The 18,466-nt window shown below is 34.8% G+C and overlaps 1 protein-coding gene across 4 annotated transcripts in view; it reads right to left on the reverse strand.

The window, feature by feature from the left end:
• LOC123526518 (tyramine receptor Ser-2-like) overlaps positions 1-18,466 on the reverse strand; it is an 88,401-nt gene that overhangs the window by 39,901 nt on the left and 30,034 nt on the right. The window contains exon 1 of one of the 4 annotated variants that reach the window (XM_045305703.2): positions 12,169-12,777. The exons of the other annotated variants lie outside the window; for them this stretch is intronic. Coding sequence (XP_045161638.2) covers positions 12,169-12,364 — 196 coding nt within the window. The 5' untranslated portion in view covers positions 12,365-12,777. Of the gene's footprint in view, positions 1-12,168; positions 12,778-18,466 lie in introns of those variants that run through there. 4 annotated transcript variants of the gene reach the window in all.

An 18,466-nucleotide genomic window follows, 5' to 3' on the forward strand; every position in this document is an offset into this window, starting at 1 on the left:
ATTACAGCTGAAGTAAAGAAACCGGGGAAGCTCCGCTACAATGTTTTCATTTTTTCAAACTTAATTATTGTCCAATTTAATTGACCTGTCAAAACATGTCCCCGGCTTTCATGTTAATCTTCATATAGGCTCGAACAGAATATAACGAAAGCCGGGTCCATTTTTTGACAGGTCAAATAAATCTGACAATACATCATATAAACACCTGCATTTACATCCGTGCGCTTCATTACTTACATGTTTCATCTAGTTTAAGTCTGATTTATTTGTATTGTATACAAGTATTCCGAATATTAATTTTACAAAAATAATTTAGGGTTTGCGTTGCGTGAGAGTTTAGCTTGTTAAGGCCGGTTTATCACAATTTCTCTAAAAGTGTGTTTTTATTTAGGCGGCTAGTGTTCTTTGGTTCTGTTTCAGTACTTGAACTAATATACAGGGACGGGTAAGATTACAAAAGAACAAATAATATATAACCTGCTGCAGAAAGACCCAGAATAAACATATTGGTAACTGTCCGCAAAGCTTGAGACCTTAAAACTACAATCCAAAGAGAAGCATTGCCAATAACACTAACGGCGATTATTATGCACAACACTAAAACCTCTTTTGATGCCGTCGGAATACTATCATCGTCGCCGTCGGTACCGCTCGAAATCATCGCTATTTATGCAACTAAAAGAACTACTCAGTGTTGTTTGAATTGTATATATTTGCTATTCTATATGTGGGATAGTGTTTAAGCTACATGAATGTTGTCTGATATCTACTTGTCAAAATTCCGAAACGATAATTAGCTGTTACAGCGACAGATTCAGGTACAGATAATAACATATATCTGACAATAATACCGGTTATGCTAGTAATTTATAAGGATTGTCCTGATATTCCCTGCTGGTTCTTCGTTCATCGATTGATTAAATCTATTATCCACCGACTTTTGAATCATATTTTGACTAACAAGAAAACGATTCAGGAACGACTGTTGCATAAAGCACCAGTTAACATATTTTCTTAGGTGATCCAGAATTACTCAGACTTTTGATCAAATAATTCCATTTAACAACATACCGCGTTGAAACTTGTAGAAAATACGTTGACATGTTATAAATGAATGAAGAAAATGCTAATTTTGCAGTCTAAATATCTTTCTGACATTGCTTTACCTTCCACAAGATTCTGGCATTTTCTTACGATAAAAGGTGGTCATATGGTGACACCCTATATTTGCGTGGATGGTCAGTAGATTTTCATGTCGTTCTTGGCTAAAAATACGTGGTCGATAAAACAAATCGGTTATAGGGTTTTTATATTGTTATGAAAGAGACTTTATGTTGAGCCTTTCTCCAGATACGCAGGCAGATATTATAACTGCATTTAACAATACATCACGCTATCTGGATGATATTCTTAATATGGATAATCCGTTTTTTGGTCAAATGGTGGATACTATTTATCCTAGGGAGCTTCAGGTAATTAAAACTAACAATTCGGATACTGATGCTTCTTCATTTTTAGATTTACATCTCTCTATTTATGACAATATTATACATACCAAAATTTATGACAACAGGGATGATTTTAATTTTAGTATTGTAACTTTTCCCCATTTGGATGGGGATGTACCTCAGGCTACATCTTATGGGGTATATATTTCTCAATTAATTCGGTTTGCCAGAGCGTGTAGTCATGTCAAGCATTTCAATGAACGTAATCATAATTATAAATAAACTTCTTCAGCAAGGCTACCGTTTTACAAATTGCGTAAATATTTTGCTAAATTTTACTATCGTAATTCTGATTTAGTTTTAAAAAATTCAATAGTATTTAAAGACACTTCTGCGAGAAGGTATTTCTAAATCCGTTTTTATTGGGATTGGTTTACAAACTTCGTAAGATCTTGGGTCATGGTAATTTTCCAAATGTATTTGGTAAAATTATAAAACGTTTCATTAAAAGAGGTTACGACCCAAATGTTTTGAGACATACCGCATGTTTAGTGTTCAACCGTTTACAGTTAGACACTACGCTTCCGTCTTTGATTGTGTCTGACGGAAGAGGGGAAGGACTCTATGATAAGCAGTTTTTAAATCCTACCAGGACTGAACTGTTCTAATATCTGTCTTCTGGCCTGTTTCGTCGGGCCCTTAAGGGTGTTTCTCTTGTTGCTCTGTCTTCTGAAACGGCATTGAGTACATACGTTTTTGGTTCTAAAGGAAAGCTTTTTATATATTTATCACTAGCATTTTTGTGTTTTACATGCCATGCCTTTTTGTTTCCATTACGTATGATAGAGATTCACCTGGAGGGGATTATTTTTATTTACACTGTCCCGTGTCTTTGGAACATGGTGGGGGTAAGAGTGAGGTTGGGTGCGCACCATAAACAGGTTTAAGCTCCCTAGTGGTGTTTTTGCCACTGACCGTTCCAAGGCGGTGCCCCACTGTGTTCCTTTGTTTGTTCGTTTTGTCCTCATGTGTTGCTTTGTGTGTGAGCGCGTGTACATGTATGTGTGTGTGTGTTTGTGGTGTGCACGTCTGCGTGCTGTGGGTTTCGTTTTGGGGAGGCTGCGTTTTTGGTACGTGGCATTCCTGTTTGATATTTGTCTTTGTTTTTTTTTTGTTAGTGGCCCTCCATGGAAATATGTGGGTCAGTAAGGTAAATAGGGAGACTCGGCTAACGCCTCGCCCCCACATTTATCATACTGACCCCACATATTTCCGTGTAGTGTCACTAACAGACCCAATAATCAATAATGGCCGCCATTGCAACAAACAAACGCTGAATGTCAATACACATGATACAATTTACTCAAAAACAAATGAAAGAAAATATCTCTTGAAAATCTTCTTTTGCTAGAAAACATGTCCCATCGTTAAAGCGACAACTATGGAAGCCCTGGAGAGACAATTTATTTCCGTACTTCCCACTTCTGTCTTCTAACTTTTGCAATTCTCACTTCCAACTTCTTGACTTCCTACTTGTAACTTCCGCACTTCTGACTTCTAACTTCCGCACTTCTGACTTTCAACTTCCTGACTTTTGACTTCTGATTTCCAACTTCCACACTTCTTTCTTCCGACTTTTTGACCTCTTACTTTCTTCTTCTAACTTTCGCACTTTTGACTTCTAACTTCCGCACTTCTGATTCCAATGACAGCAGAAGTGTGGAAGTAGAAGTCAGAAGTGCGGAAGTTAGAAAGTAGGAAGTAGGAAGGCAAGAAGTTGGAAGTGAAAAAGTGCAAAAGTTAGAAGTCAAAAGGGGGAAAGTACGGAAGTCAATTATCCCTCCAGGGCTTCCATAGACAACCTATATATAACGATTAGTCGGTAGCTGTAAGTGTTCTGGACCGTAATAGTGTCAGAATGATGTCACATTGTTATAACATCACTGCTAAAAGTTGATACACATATTGGTCCAGTCACAGACATAACCATTTTTACCATGACAGTTTTTTGTTACGACCAATGAACATTACAAATATTAAGAAAGCCAAAATTATAGACCTTTTTCATATTGATTGACTGTCATTACCTTACCAAATTGCTAACATACAGAGCCCTATACGAATTTGATTATTAAATACTTCGTTTGTCAACATATTCACACAGAAAGATCTGATCTTGTAATTTATACGATTCCCAAATTTATAAATTCAGGATAAGCATCTTGGAGAAAAAGCAACATCCTTTCTTTTCGTATCGTAAGTTTGCAACTTGCTCGTGCTTCTTCTACTTAGATACTTTGGAAACATTTATAAGAATCACTAAAGTTTACAAACACACTGTAAATTAAATCAACTGATTCAAGCACAGTCGCACGTTTTCCTAAAAATACATAAAATGATATTTCCGTAAAACGTAAAGTTCACATAACAATAGAAGGGGTGTTTTAATAGACAGACTTTGTTCTTCAAGGTGATAATCTCGGTTGACCCAGAGATTAAAACCCTTTTGCTTCAAAAACTTTGTAAGTTTTCTTTATCGAAATTTTAAATTTAGAAACGAATTCATGCATTCATAACAACATTTTTTTTTACATTTCATCGTCCAATGATATAATAAATTGATAATATTTGGGAGTTTGTATCCACGTTGTCAATGTGAATATTCGCATAAAATATCATGCACAACTGCCTTCTCTTCAATAGTATCATGATCTAAACATAATAGAATAGAATAAATAGAGAATAGAATAGAATAGAACAGAATATTTTTTAATTTTCCCAAATTTTGGGCACTCTCGGGCATGACAATTTTGATATATACACAAAGTTTTAAAAGAGGCAAACACTTACACTACAAATCAATAGAAAAAAATATAACAGTAATACAAACAATTTAAAGCAATACTGGCAGAAAGTTTAGAAAAAGTTTTTAAAGGTCAGGTTGTATACGACATGTATAAAAAATATTATTCATACAATATGTTCAAGTGTGGTGGTTTCTTTTGTGATACTTGAAGTGTGAACTTTGTGCACAGGAAGTTCGTTTTGTTTTAATTCATGATATGTAAAATTCAAATTTTTCATATACTAGAACAAAAAAAAATGATTACTCGTTGAAATCGATTATAACTCCATGAACAACAATATTTTCCAAATTTCCCCGATATTTTTCTTTGAATTTAACTTCCGTTTACTCAAGTTAATCTTCATGTCTTGTCTTTTCAAATTTTTTAATGAAATCACTTTAACGCGACAAGGTCAAAGCATCCAGTAAAGTCAGCGCGTAATAGACTAAGTCACGTATACATAGATCTATGTAAATGTTTAAGGTAGTGAGGATACGTTGTTAGGTGAAGACTGAAAAACTCAAACGAAATTTAAGTCACATGCCAAAGACACCCTAGAGGTGCGATATTTTTGTTTCTCGCTTATTTAACTTATAAGTGTCATAAAAAATACTGTAATTTTCAGCGTCATTAAAATGCTACATTTAGCCCTTTATTTAAATCATTAAATCGCTGTATAACTATTTTACATTTCAAAATGTGCTGCTTAGTTCTTTGTATAGTGGTATGACTGACTTTTTTAATAAAATTTCTGTTTTAAAGCGAATGACTTATTGCAGCAGCTGAAGTCAGAGAAGGGAAGCCCCCACCCCTCCAATTCACAACATAAACATTTGGTACTCATGTTTGCACTTAGTTAGAACCCTGCAATCAGACTCTTTTACTTTCATTAAATCAACTGTTTGACTAATATACATTTCTAATACATTGCAAGACGCATTTGTATGCATTCATCACATTTTTGAATATTTTGATTCCAAGCAAATTTCAGATCCATGGTGAATTACAACTGAAGTCGAAGACCGAAAAGCCCAGCGTCCCCACCTTTCGTCCAAAAAATGTTTATGACATATCCAAAAACAAACTTTCAGAGAATTTCAGTCGGCTGCAACTAAGACACATACAGAACGTCCATGCTACTATCATATCAAAAAGTTCTAAGCTGGCATATCTAATTATCTCTCTTTTATGGACCAAGCTTTTTAAATTAATATGTAACAACAAAGTTGTTCTGGCTGCATACTACGTTTTTCCCATAACAGATACATATGTCGGACAGATAAAGTCGAAACAATACCAAAGACTATCATATAATCCCCAAATAGTCGACAAAGTATTGTTAAAAACAATGAAAAATGCATTTTGCAAAAGGCCTATGAATGAAATGAAATGAAAAAAAATGAAAAACATAAATAAACCGATGTTAAACTGCAAAGATGATACAGATTTCATAATATCACTTAATTCCGGTATCATTTACAATTTTTGGTATAAATCGCTGAATCTACACTTGGTGTTTGTTATAGATTATAAGTATCATAAACATTTGATACTAAATTTCACATTTAAATGGAATATTGCATTCGGATCTTTATTATATTCGTTAAATCCCTTGAAATACCCATAACGTTTTAATGCAACAGTTGGTGGTTTATGTGTTGCATTGTAAGCATGGTCAATTTCATACCACTGTTGCATTACAGCTGAAGTAAAGAAACCGGGGAAGCTCCGCTACAATGTTTTCATTTTTTCAAACTTAATTATTGTCCAATTTAATTGACCTGTCAAAACATGTTCCCGGCTTTCATGTTAATCTTCATATAGGCTCGAACAGAATATAATGAAAGCCGGGTCCATTTTTTGACAGGTCAAATAAATCTGACAATACATCATATAAACACCTGCATTTACATCCGTGCGCTTCATTACTTACATGTTTCATCTAGTTTAAGTCTGATTTATTTGTATTGTATACAAGTATCCCGATATTAATTTTACAAAAAATAATTTAGGGTTTGCGTTGCGTGAGAGTTTAGCTTGTTAAGGCCGGTTTATCACAATTTCTCTAAAAGTGTGTTTTTATTTAGGCGGCTAGTGTTCTTTGGTTCTGTTTCAGTACTTGAACTAATATACAGGGACGGGTAAGATTACAAAAGAACAAATAATATATAACCTGCTGCAGAAAGACCCAGAATAAACATATTGGTAACTGTCCGCAAAGCTTGAGACCTTAAAACTACAATCCAAAGAGAAGCATTGCCAATAACACTAACGGCGATTATTATGCACAACACTAAAACCTCTTTTGATGCCGTCGGAATACTATCATCGTCGCCGTCGGTACCGCTCGAAATCATCGCTATTTATGCAACTAAAAGAACTACTCAGTGTTGTTTGAATTGTATATATTTGCTATTCTATATGTGGGATAGTGTTTAAGCTACATGAATGTTGTCTGATATCTACTTGTCAAAATTCCGAAACGATAATTAGCTGTTACAGCGACAGATTCAGGTACAGATAATAACATATATCTGACAATAATACCGGTTATGCTAGTAATTTATAAGGATTGTCCTGATATTCCCTGCTGGTTCTTCGTTCATCGATTGATTAAATCTATTATCCACCGACTTTTGAATCATATTTTGACTAACAAGAAAACGATTCAGGAACGACTGTTGCATAAAGCACCAGTTAACATACTTTCTTAGGTGATCCAGAATTACTCAGACTTTTGATCAAATAATTCCATTTAACAACATACCGCGTTGAAACTTGTAGAAAATACGTTGACATGTTATAAATGAATGAAGAAAATGCTAATTTTGCAGTCTAAATATCTTTCTGACATTGCTTTACCTTCCACAAGATTCTGGCATTTTCTTACGATAAAAGGTGGTCATATGGTGACACCCTATATTTGCGTGGAGGGTCAGTAGATTTTCATGTCGTTCTTGGCTAAAAATACGTGGTCGATAAAACAAATCGGTTATAGGGTTTTTATATTGTTATGAAAGAGACTTTATGTTGAGCCTTTCTCCAGATACGCAGGCAGATATTATAACTGCATTTAACAATACATCACGCTATCTGGATGATATTCTTAATATGGATAATCCGTTTTTTGGTCAAATGGTGGATACTATTTATCCTAGGGAGCTTCAGGTAATTAAAACTAACAATTCGGATACTGATGCTTCTTCATTTTTAGATTTACATCTCTCTAGTTATGACAATATTATACATACCAAAATTTATGACAACAGGGATGATTTTAATTTTAGTATTGTAACTTTTCCCCATTTGGATGGGGATGTACCTCAGGCTACATCTTATGGGGTATATATTTCTCAATTAATTCGGTTTGCCAGAGCGTGTAGTCATGTCAAGCATTTCAATGAACGTAATCTATATATTATAAATAAACTTCTTCAGCAAGGCTACCGTTATTACAAATTGCGTAAATATTTTGCTAAATTTTACTATCGTAATTCTGATTTAGTTTTAAAAAATTCAATAGTATTTAAAGACACTTCTGCGAGAAGGTATTTCTAAATCCGTTTTTATTGGGATTGGTTTACAAACTTCGTAAGATCTTGGGTCATGGTAATTTTCCAAATGTATTTGGTAAAATTATAAAACATTTCATTAAAAGAGGTTACGACCCAAATGTTTTGAGACATACCGCATGTTTAGTGTTCAACCGGTTTACAGTTAGACACTACGCTTCCGTCTTTGATTGTGTCTGACGGAAGAGGGGAAGGACTCTATGATAAGCAGTTTTTAAATCCTACCAGGACTGAACTGTTCTAATATCTGTCTTCTGGCCTGTTTCGTCGGGCCCTTAAGGGTGTTTCTCTTGTTGCTCTGTCTTCTGAAACGGCATTGAGTACATACGTTTTTGGTTCTAAAGGAAAGCTTTTTATATATTTATACACTAGCATTTTTGTGTTTTACATGCCATGCCTTTTTGTTTCCATTACGTATGATAGAGATTCACCTGGAGGGGATTATTTTTATTTACACTGTCCCGTGTCTTTGGAACATGGTGGGGGTAAGAGTGAGGTTGGGTGCGCACCATAAACAGGTTTAAGCTCCCTAGTGGTGTTTTTGCCACTGACCGTTCCAAGGCGGTGCCCCACTGTGTTCCTTTGTTTGTTCGTTTTGTCCTCATGTGTTGGCTTTGTGTGTGAGCGCGTGTACATGTATGTGTGTGTGTGTTTGTGGTGTGCACGTCTGCGTGCTGTGGGTTTCGTTTTGGGGAGGCTGCGTTTTTGGTACGTGGCATTCCTTGTTTGATATTTGTCTTTGTTTTTTTTTTGTTAGTGGCCCTCCATGGAAATATGTGGGTCAGTAAGGTAAATAGGGAGACTCGGCTAACGCCTCGCCCCCACATTTATCATACTGACCCCACATATTTCCGTGTAGTGTCACTAACAGACCCAATAATCAATAATGGCCGCCATTGCAACAAACAAACGCTGAATGTCAATACACATGATACAATTTACTCAAAAACAAATGAAAGAAAATATCTCTTGAAAATCTTCTTTTGCTAGAAAACATGTCCCATCGTTAAAGCGACAACTATGGAAGCCCTGGAGAGACAATTTATTTCCGTACTTCCCACTTCTGTCTTCTAACTTTTGCAATTCTCACTTCCAACTTCTTGACTTCCTACTTGTAACTTCCGCACTTCTGACTTCTAACTTCCGCACTTCTGACTTTCAACTTCCTGACTTTTGACTTCTGATTTCCAACTTCCACACTTCTTTCTTCCGACTTCTTGACCTCTTACTTTCTTCTTCTAACTTTCGCACTTTTGACTTCTAACTTCCGCACTTCTGATTTCCAATTTGACAGTCAGAAGTGTGGAAGTTAGAAGTCAGAAGTGCGGAAGTTAGAAGTAGGAAGTAGGAAGGCAAGAAGTTGGAAGTGAGAAGTGCAAAAGTTAGAAGTCAAAAGTGGGAAGTACGGAAGTCAATTATCCCTCCAGGGCTTCCATAGACAACCTATATATAACGATTAGTCGGTAGCTGTAAGTGTTCTGGACGTAATAGTGTCAGAATGATGTCACATTGTTATAACATCACTGCTAAAAGTTGATACACATATTTGGTCCAGTCTACAGACATAACCATGTTTTACCATGACAGTGTTTGTTACGACCAATGAACATTACAAATATTAAGAAACGCCAAAATTATAGACCATTTTCATATTGATTGACTGTCATTACCTTACCAAATTGCTAACATACAGAGCCCTATACGAATTTGATTATTAAATACTTCGTTTGTCAAACATATTCACACGAGTAAAGATCTGATCTTGTAATTTATACGATTCCCCAAATTTATAAATTCAGGATAAGCATCTTGGAGAAAAAGCAACATCCTTACTTTTCTGTATCGTAAGTTTGCAACTTGCTCGTGCTTCTTCTACTTAGATACTTCGGAAACATTTATAAGAATCACTTAAAGTTTACAAACACGACTGTAAATTAAATCAACTGATTCAAGCACAGTCGCACGTTTTCCTAAAAAAATACATAAAATGATATTTCCGTAAAACGTAAAGTTCATCATAACAAATAGAAGGGATGTTATTAGATAGACAGACTTTGTTCTTCAAGGTGATAATCTCGGTTGACCCAGAGATTAAAACGTTTTGCTTCAATATCTTTGTAAGTTTTCTTTATCGAATTTAATTCAGAAACGAATTCATGCATTCATAACAACATTTTTTTTTTTACATTTCATCGTCCAATGATATAATAAATTGATAAATATTGGTAGTTTGTATCCACGTTGTCAATGTGAATATTCGCATAATATATCATGCACAACTGCCTTCTCTTCAATAGTATCATGATCTAGAACTGAATAGAATAGAATAGAATAGAGAATAGAATAGAATAGAACAGAATATTTTTTATTTCCAATTTCGGGCACTCTCGGGCATGACAATTTTGATATATACACAAAGTTTCAAAAGAGGCATCACTTACACTACAAATCAATAGAAAAAAATATAACAGTAATACCAAACAATAATGCAATACTGGCAGAAAGTTTAGAAAAAGTTTTGAAAAGGTCAGGTTGTATACGACGATGTATAAAAGTATGTTGATTAAACACAAAAGGGTGGTCAACCATTTAGCATATTGTGACCTATGATGATCACAAAATATCTTTTCAGGTTAAAAAAATCAAACTAAGTAAAAGTGCAAATGTATTCTTTGCTATTTTCTCACTCACTGAAGATGTTTGCTCATAACCCCTAGACGCAGTCGATTTAGCCAAAACAACGGAATCTCATGCCAACGGAAAAAGTTAATGATTTCCCACTGTCTGCCTTAAGGTAGGGCGTTGCAGTTATACGTCAACAAGTGCATGTCTTTTAAAAACTTTTTTTCTTACACAACCGGAAAACGGAATTAAAACAGACAAGATAGTACAAGCAAAATCTTTAGTAAATAAGTAGAACATCTTTAACAGGTGAACGGAATGTTAACGTAATTATTAAAGTACATAAGGTTAGACATATGGTAAATGTCACAAAGTTAAAAATCCAACAATTATGAAAAACATACTGTACCGTTCCGAAACAAGATAAAACTGATATCTCAAAAATATAGTTATTTCAAAATTATGTACCAGTCTTCTGATGGCACGATTTAATTTTAAAAATCGATTGTCTTGTTATGTGTTGAAACTGATGATATTGGCGCATTTAAACAATGTAACAGAGAGTGTTAGGAAGTCCCTGCCTGTTTAAGATAAAAGTAAAAACGTATTTTACCGACGACAACACGTTCTCACTAGTTCGGAAAAATAGAACGTTACAGTTAATATGTCCAAAATAATTTGACGTAAGGTACACGGAACACGCAGGTCATGAAGTTAGTGTGTGTGTGTTTTCAACAATTTTTTAGTCATGAAGTTAGTACTTCTTTTAAGTACTTCTTTTATATCGAGATGGATAAAAAAGACGTTTTTTTTCTAAATGCATGGTTAGGAAATGTCTTATAAGAAAACAAGAAAAATATCATCAAAACATTGATAGAAACCTTTTTATATCTAACAAATACGAACATTTAACTGACCATATAGACAGAATTCAGTTACATAATTTAATTACTCCCTGGGAGTCCTTTTCGTTTTGAAGGATAAATGTGCTTGATCAACATTTTTGTAACCATAAGGTTAAGAGAAAACTTTAAAACGACATTTATTGCAGAGGTTATAGGCATTTTATTTCATCGCTTTATTTCCGTACGTCTAATTTCACTTATTGTAGACATGGATCAGTTGGTTGTTAATGATTGTAAGTAGATACTCTATTATAAAATTATGATAAGCATTATCGCATTAAATTGGACTATTATAGCCAGATATTTAATTTATTACATTCATAAAATCCCATTGCATTTCTTTTTATGTGAAATGTATGATGATTTTGTTTTGTTCGCATATATATATGTAATAATGATATTTATGATATGCATTCATTTACTATATTTGACTAGAAGTAATGCTAAAGACCACTGGCGAAATGCAGCAAAGCCGAAAAAGGGACTAAAACATTTGACATCAAGGTTAGTCCTACTCCTGTGTCACATTTCATGCAAATTTCGATTACCTTAAATCTGATTTATATTAAGTTCATATCCCTAACATAAATTTAAGGTAAATTGTTTGCATTACATGACTGAGATGATAAATTTCGTTGAGATAGAACAATATGTTTCTTGTTTGATATGTTTTATTGCCTTTTCTTGTTATTTACATCATGCGTCACTTGCTTCCGTTTGAGTACTTAAATGTTAACATAAATTAAACTAATGTAAAAAAGAAACAAAATATTACCTGCTGCAGAAAGACCTAGGATAAACATGTTAGTGACTGTTCTCAAAGACCGAGACCTTAACACTACAATCCAAAGTGAAGTATTGCCGATAACACTAAACCCGATAATTATACACAACACTAAAGCCCCAATCGCCTTTGATCCTGCCGATATACTATCATCGGTGCCGTCGGCACCATAAGGAATCGACGTCATTTGTAAAACTTAACTCATGTGATAACAGTTTAAACAGCGAGAGATGCATACACTTATGTCATTCGAGTAGACTTCCACTGATAATCCCGATTGTAATAATTCATCATCGTAAGAGATGTCCATTGATTAAATCTGCTTTTATTTCACTAATATTAAATAGCATTTTAATATCACAAAACAGCTATGTTTTCGACATTTATGAACTGTTCACTAATATAACATATTTTACAAGTCGTATATGCAAACAACGTGCTTTTTTATAGCTAACGTGCTTCACCATTTTCCAAAAGTGACCTTAGCATCAATTTATTCGATTACCAAATGTTATACGTGACATAAACTGCATCTTTTTAAATGTACTGCGCAATATATTATACATATCTCCACTTCCTATTAGACATGCTCGCAAACTGATCACTTGAACTGACACAAGATTAAACTCCAACAGCGTATATAAAATAATCTGATGAAAAGTGGTTACAGTGACACTATTCAATTGTTGAGCCATGCAAGTCATCCTATCGTACGCAAAATATAATCCTATCCTTTTCAAAATACAACAACCGAACTTCGTTAATGACTTTTTCTGATGTTGATCCGTTTTCCTCAATCAAGTTAAAATCGGTATTGTCGTTTTCATATATTTACTATTGTACTGTTGTCAATATGCAAATATGTCCTATAGATACTTCCTTTTTAGTTGATTTTACTTTTTAATTCTGCAGATATCAGTGTTACCATAGTACAATTTAATGAATCACCGTATGTCTGAATTATATAGTTAAATGCAGTCAAATAAGAAGTTTGGTGCTTTCGCCTTTCTTAAATTTAGAGCTTGTTTTAAGATAATCCTAAGGCGGTCAGTCATCCGTCCCTTCCCATTAAGTAGAACCAATGTCAACATGTGTTTATGAGAGTTGCATGCGTTATTAAATCAATATTGCATCTTTCGTTGCAGTGTGTGTAAGAAGAAATAATGCTAGCTACCTCCTGATTGGATTCATAGGCAAACTATTTTAGCAATAGACGTACCAATCCACCTACCTACCTACCTACCTACCTATCTAACCGATCGGTCAGAATTTATTAGAACGGAAATGTACGTTACAGATATTCGATTCATGTGTATTAAAATATATACAACTGACCACATCGACACTTTGTCACTGTATTGCAAACCGATGAGACATTTAAAAGATCTCTATAAAAAATAGATGTAAAAACCAAACTTCCTGAACGAATTTTGTCACGTTTACATCCAATTTCCAAGGACCAAGTTACTTCTCAGACATAATCAAAGGAAGTAACTGACTTATGTTTCCCACTGACATTCAATTGTTATGAAATGATGGAGTCACCAGATGTATACTGTAATACAGAAAACCTCATATGTTACGTTACACGTAAATGTTTGTAATCGTGTCAACATCACACACAAAGTGTTTTGCAACGTAAAAAACTTAAAACTTATCAAACTTAAAATCTTGGACAATTTATTAATCAATTTACAGTATCAAGACTTTTACGGATATTTGGTATTCCTTACTGATGATCGAATTTCTGTATATCGAAATGTAATAAATACGAGTTTCTAAGGTGGTAGTCAAATGAATTACAATAAAGGCGCCAGATGCTCATGTCACAAAGGTTATGCTTAGACTGTCCTAAAGGATGGATGTTGCATTTTCACTTTTTGAGAGTATTTTCAGAACATGAGGCTAGACAAAAAAATCTCAAGGATGAATATTCATTAAGAAAAGCTACGTTCGAAGAAAGAACGTCCTCCACAAACAAAACTCCCATATCAGTGATTGTATGGATGTGTACATGATTAGCGTTACACTTAATATACATGAACAAAATAAAATATTAGATAACGAGAAAGAAACGGACGCAGAAAGGAACAAAAGGGAGCACAGATTTGGAAAAGTCAGTTGCAAAAACACCACATTGGAATTAAACCAGTAAAATGTGTAGTAAACCTTCCTCCTAATCCTTCCATTTTTTCAGAGTTGCATAACAGTGCGAATAAAAGACGTGCTGGCAAAGTATGTACAATACAAAATGTTTCTGTAAATTTAGATACAAAGTAAGCCTAACAACTATAAAGTTATGTACTGAGTTCTTTTAACCAGAGCAAAATAGGCTTCTAGAGCATAATAAGCCTAGAAGTGACTAAATGATCATTAACGGTTTTTTAATGTTGAGCTGAAACTACTTGGAGGACCCTCAGGTTAGAATTTTGCCCTGGCCATCACTTAGAGCCTGGGAAATCGTTTCATGCTGTCAGTTTTAGATAAAAATGCTTATTCTAAGGACTATTTACAAGTATAATCGTCATTAATAACGAAAAACAAAATATATTATACTTATTCCATTATCAAAATTGTCCGACTCAAAACTGTCATCTTTTATTAAAAATAAACAGATTTCACAGGTCCTGGATATTCCTGTTCCTATAGCATGGATAGAAGTGGGGACAAAGATGAGCTGATATTTACAACCTGTTTCTGCAAGACACAGCATGAAGCATACTGCTGCTAACATCATTTTTGAAAAAATTAGAATTTTCTTGCCCCTTTGTGACTATTTCATAAACTCCACCATGTTTATTTCGATTGAAGTATTACATTTTATTCATCATTAAGTTAATCACTAAAGCAAAAAGTCGTTCTATACCAAATACATTTGTTTGGATGAAAAAGAAAACAAACGTACTTGACCGACAACTAACGTCAGCCGAATGTCAGTAAGTCATCTAAAATGAAAGACGAAATGTGTAATGCGTTACAATGCTTAGTTATTATATAACTTGCAATTTCCGTGTTAGCCCTACAATAGGTGAATGTTGCAGAATTTGGTATGTGTGAAGTGTAGGGTCTAGTACACGTTTATTAAATGTAAATGACCTTTGCTTCACACATGTAATTAGATATTACATGTTCTGTATTTCTCTTGTGTATGGACCGGAGGCCTTATTATGTAATAAAGAATGAACTGAATTGAAATAACAAAATAGTGAATAAATAGATAAACTGCATATTAAAACTGCAGTTAATAAGTATAATAAAAATTGAAATTTACGTTAATAAAAGAATAATGACCTTTATTTCTTTCATTAAAACACCTGTATATAACTCCTTTACGAGCTTAATGGATGGTCTTATATTCTGCAATAAGTATTTTGTAAAAACGTTTGGATTGTCCACAAGTGAACAAGAGCTCGTCGAACACGAAATCCCCCCCTTGATGCATTCAGTAACTGCACAAGGAACAGAAATTATATGCTCACTGTAAACAAAAGTTCTACCATTCTGGTTTAATCTGACCTTGACCTGTAACCTATTAACCTAACGAGAGATTACAGAGTGATCTTGGCGCCATCCACTGAGCCATTTTTGAATGTTCCAAATTTCAAGACTAGCTCAAGGTCAAAATCAATGTCAAATTTCATTTCAGTAGAAAACAATGTTTATGTGGTCCAGATTTGAAAGCTGTGGCTTGAGAAATGTGAAAACAGGTCACTAGATTAATTTCAAGATCAAAGATCATTTCTGTAGACAGAACTATGCATATGCTTCAAATCTGAAGGCTGTAGCTTGAGAAGTGTGAAAGTAGGTAATAGGTAAAAATCAATGTCAAATTTCAATTCAGAACACAAAAATATGCATGCGGTCCAAATTTGAAGCCTGTAGCTTCAGAAATGTGAAAGTAGGTCACTATGTCAATCTCAAGGTCAAAGTTCATTTCGGTACACAAAACTATGCATGTGGTTCAAATTTGAAGGCTGTAGCTTGAGAAATGTGAAAGTAGGTCAATATGGTCAAAATCAAGGTCAAATTTTATTTCGGAACACAAAACTATGCAAGTGGTCCAAATTTGAAGCCTGTACCTTCAGAAATGTGAAAGTAGGTCACTAGGTCAATCTCAAGATCAAAGTCCATTTCAGTACACAAAATTATGCTTGTGGTTCAAATTTGAAGGCTGTAGCTTGAGAAATGTGAAAGTAGGTCACTAGGTCAAAATCAAGGTCAAATTTTAATTTGGAACAAAAAATTATGCATGTGGTCCAAATTTGAAGCCTGTACCTTCAAAAATTGGAAAGTAGGTCACTAGGTCAATAACAAGGTCAAAGTTTTTTTCGATACAAAAACCTATGCATGTGGTCCAAATTTGAAGGCTGTAGCTACAGAAATGTGAAAGTAGGTCACTAGGTCAAGATCAAGGTCAACTCATGTCAAGGTTCATCTTGCCACTCAGAACTATACATGTGGTCCAAATTTGAATGATGTAATTTATGGACAGGAAGGTTCTAAGTTTTTTCCCTATATAAGTCTATATGAACCATATGACCCCTGGCGGGGCCATATTTGACCCTAGATGGGTAATTTGAACAAACTTGGTAGAGAAACACTAAATGATGCTACATTACAAAATATCAAAGCCATAGTCTTTGTGGTTTGGACAAGAAGATTTTCAAAGATTTTCCCTATACAAGTCTATGTAAACCATGTGACCCCCAGGGCGGAGCCATATTTGACCCTAGGGGAATAATTTGAACAATCTTAGTAGAGGACCACTAGATGATGTCATATACAAAATATCAAAGCCCTAGGCCCTCTGGTTTTGGACAAAAGGTTTTTCAAAATGTTTTCCTATATAAGTCTATATAAACCATGTGATCCCCGGGGTGGAGCCATATTTGACCCCAGGGAAATAATCTGATCAATCTTGGTAGAGGACCACTAGATTTTGCTACATACCAAATATCAAAGCCCTAGGCCCTATGGTTTTGGACAAGAAGATCAGAAACCGTTTTAACTGTTCCTGGCCAATGTGACCTTGACCTTTGACCTAATGACCTCAAAATCATCAGGGGTTATCTGCTGGTCATGGCCAACCTAACTGTCAATTTTCCTGACACTAGGCCCAAGCGTTCTAGAGTTATTGCCTGGAAACCATTTTACTGTTCCAGGTCACTGTGACCTTGACCTTTGACATACTGACCTAAAAATCAATAGGGGTCATCTGCTGGTCATGACCAACCTCCTTATCAACTTTCATGACCCTAGACCTAAGCGTTCTTGAGTTATCATCCGGAAACCGTTTTAATGTTCAGGGTCACTGTGACCTTGACCTTTAACATACAGACTTCAAAATCAATAGGGGTCATCTGCTGGTCATTACCAAACTTCCTATCAACTTTCATAATCCTAGGCCCAAGTGTTCTTCAGTTATCATCCGGAAACCGTTTTACTATTCAGGGTCACTGTGACCTTGACCTTTGACATACAGACTTCAAAATCAATAGGGATCATCTGCTGGTGATGACCAACCTCCCTATCAATTTTCATGATCCTAGGCCCAAGCGTTCTTGAGTTATCATCCGGAAACGGATTGGTCTACATTCCGACAGACCGACCGACCGACAGACCGACCGACTTCTGCAAAACAATATACCCCTCCTTCTTCGAAGGGAGGCATAAATATACAGCTGGTTGAAAACAGGAAAACCTTGTTCTCACGTATATCAAAAAGTACATAACCGTCAATAAGCGCGTTGACAATTACATTACCATTACTACGATGCCTTTTCGGGTGTCTCATTACATGTATTCAGTTTCGTTTAAAACTAAAACTATATGCATTGCACGTAATTGTCAAAAAATTAATTTTAAACACACATTTCAGTGTTTCCGTTACATGAGATTAAATATTTGTTGACGGGATAGAATATCAATTATCTTGCTGTTTAAAAACTTTTATGAAAATTTCTTTGATGGTATGTTCATTAAATAAGGAAGTAAGAATTCATGTATTTCGTTTGAGTAGTTTGAATTGCAAATATGACTAAACTGTCTAAGTCGGTAAAAAAAGTAAAATGGAAATATTTCCTGCCGCAGAAAGACCTAGGATGAACATATTGGTGACTGTCCTCAAGGACCGAGACCTTAACACCACAAATCCAGAGTGAAGTATTACCGATAACACTAAACACGATTATTATGCACAACACTAAAGCCTCAATTGCCTTTGATCCCGTAGATGAATTATTATCGGCGCCGTCGGCACCGTCTGAAATCGTCGTCATTTGTCCTGTAA

Source organism: Mercenaria mercenaria, chromosome 14 (assembly GCF_021730395.1).
Source record: "Mercenaria mercenaria strain notata chromosome 14, MADL_Memer_1, whole genome shotgun sequence".
Taxonomy (NCBI): domain Eukaryota; kingdom Metazoa; phylum Mollusca; class Bivalvia; order Venerida; family Veneridae; genus Mercenaria; species Mercenaria mercenaria.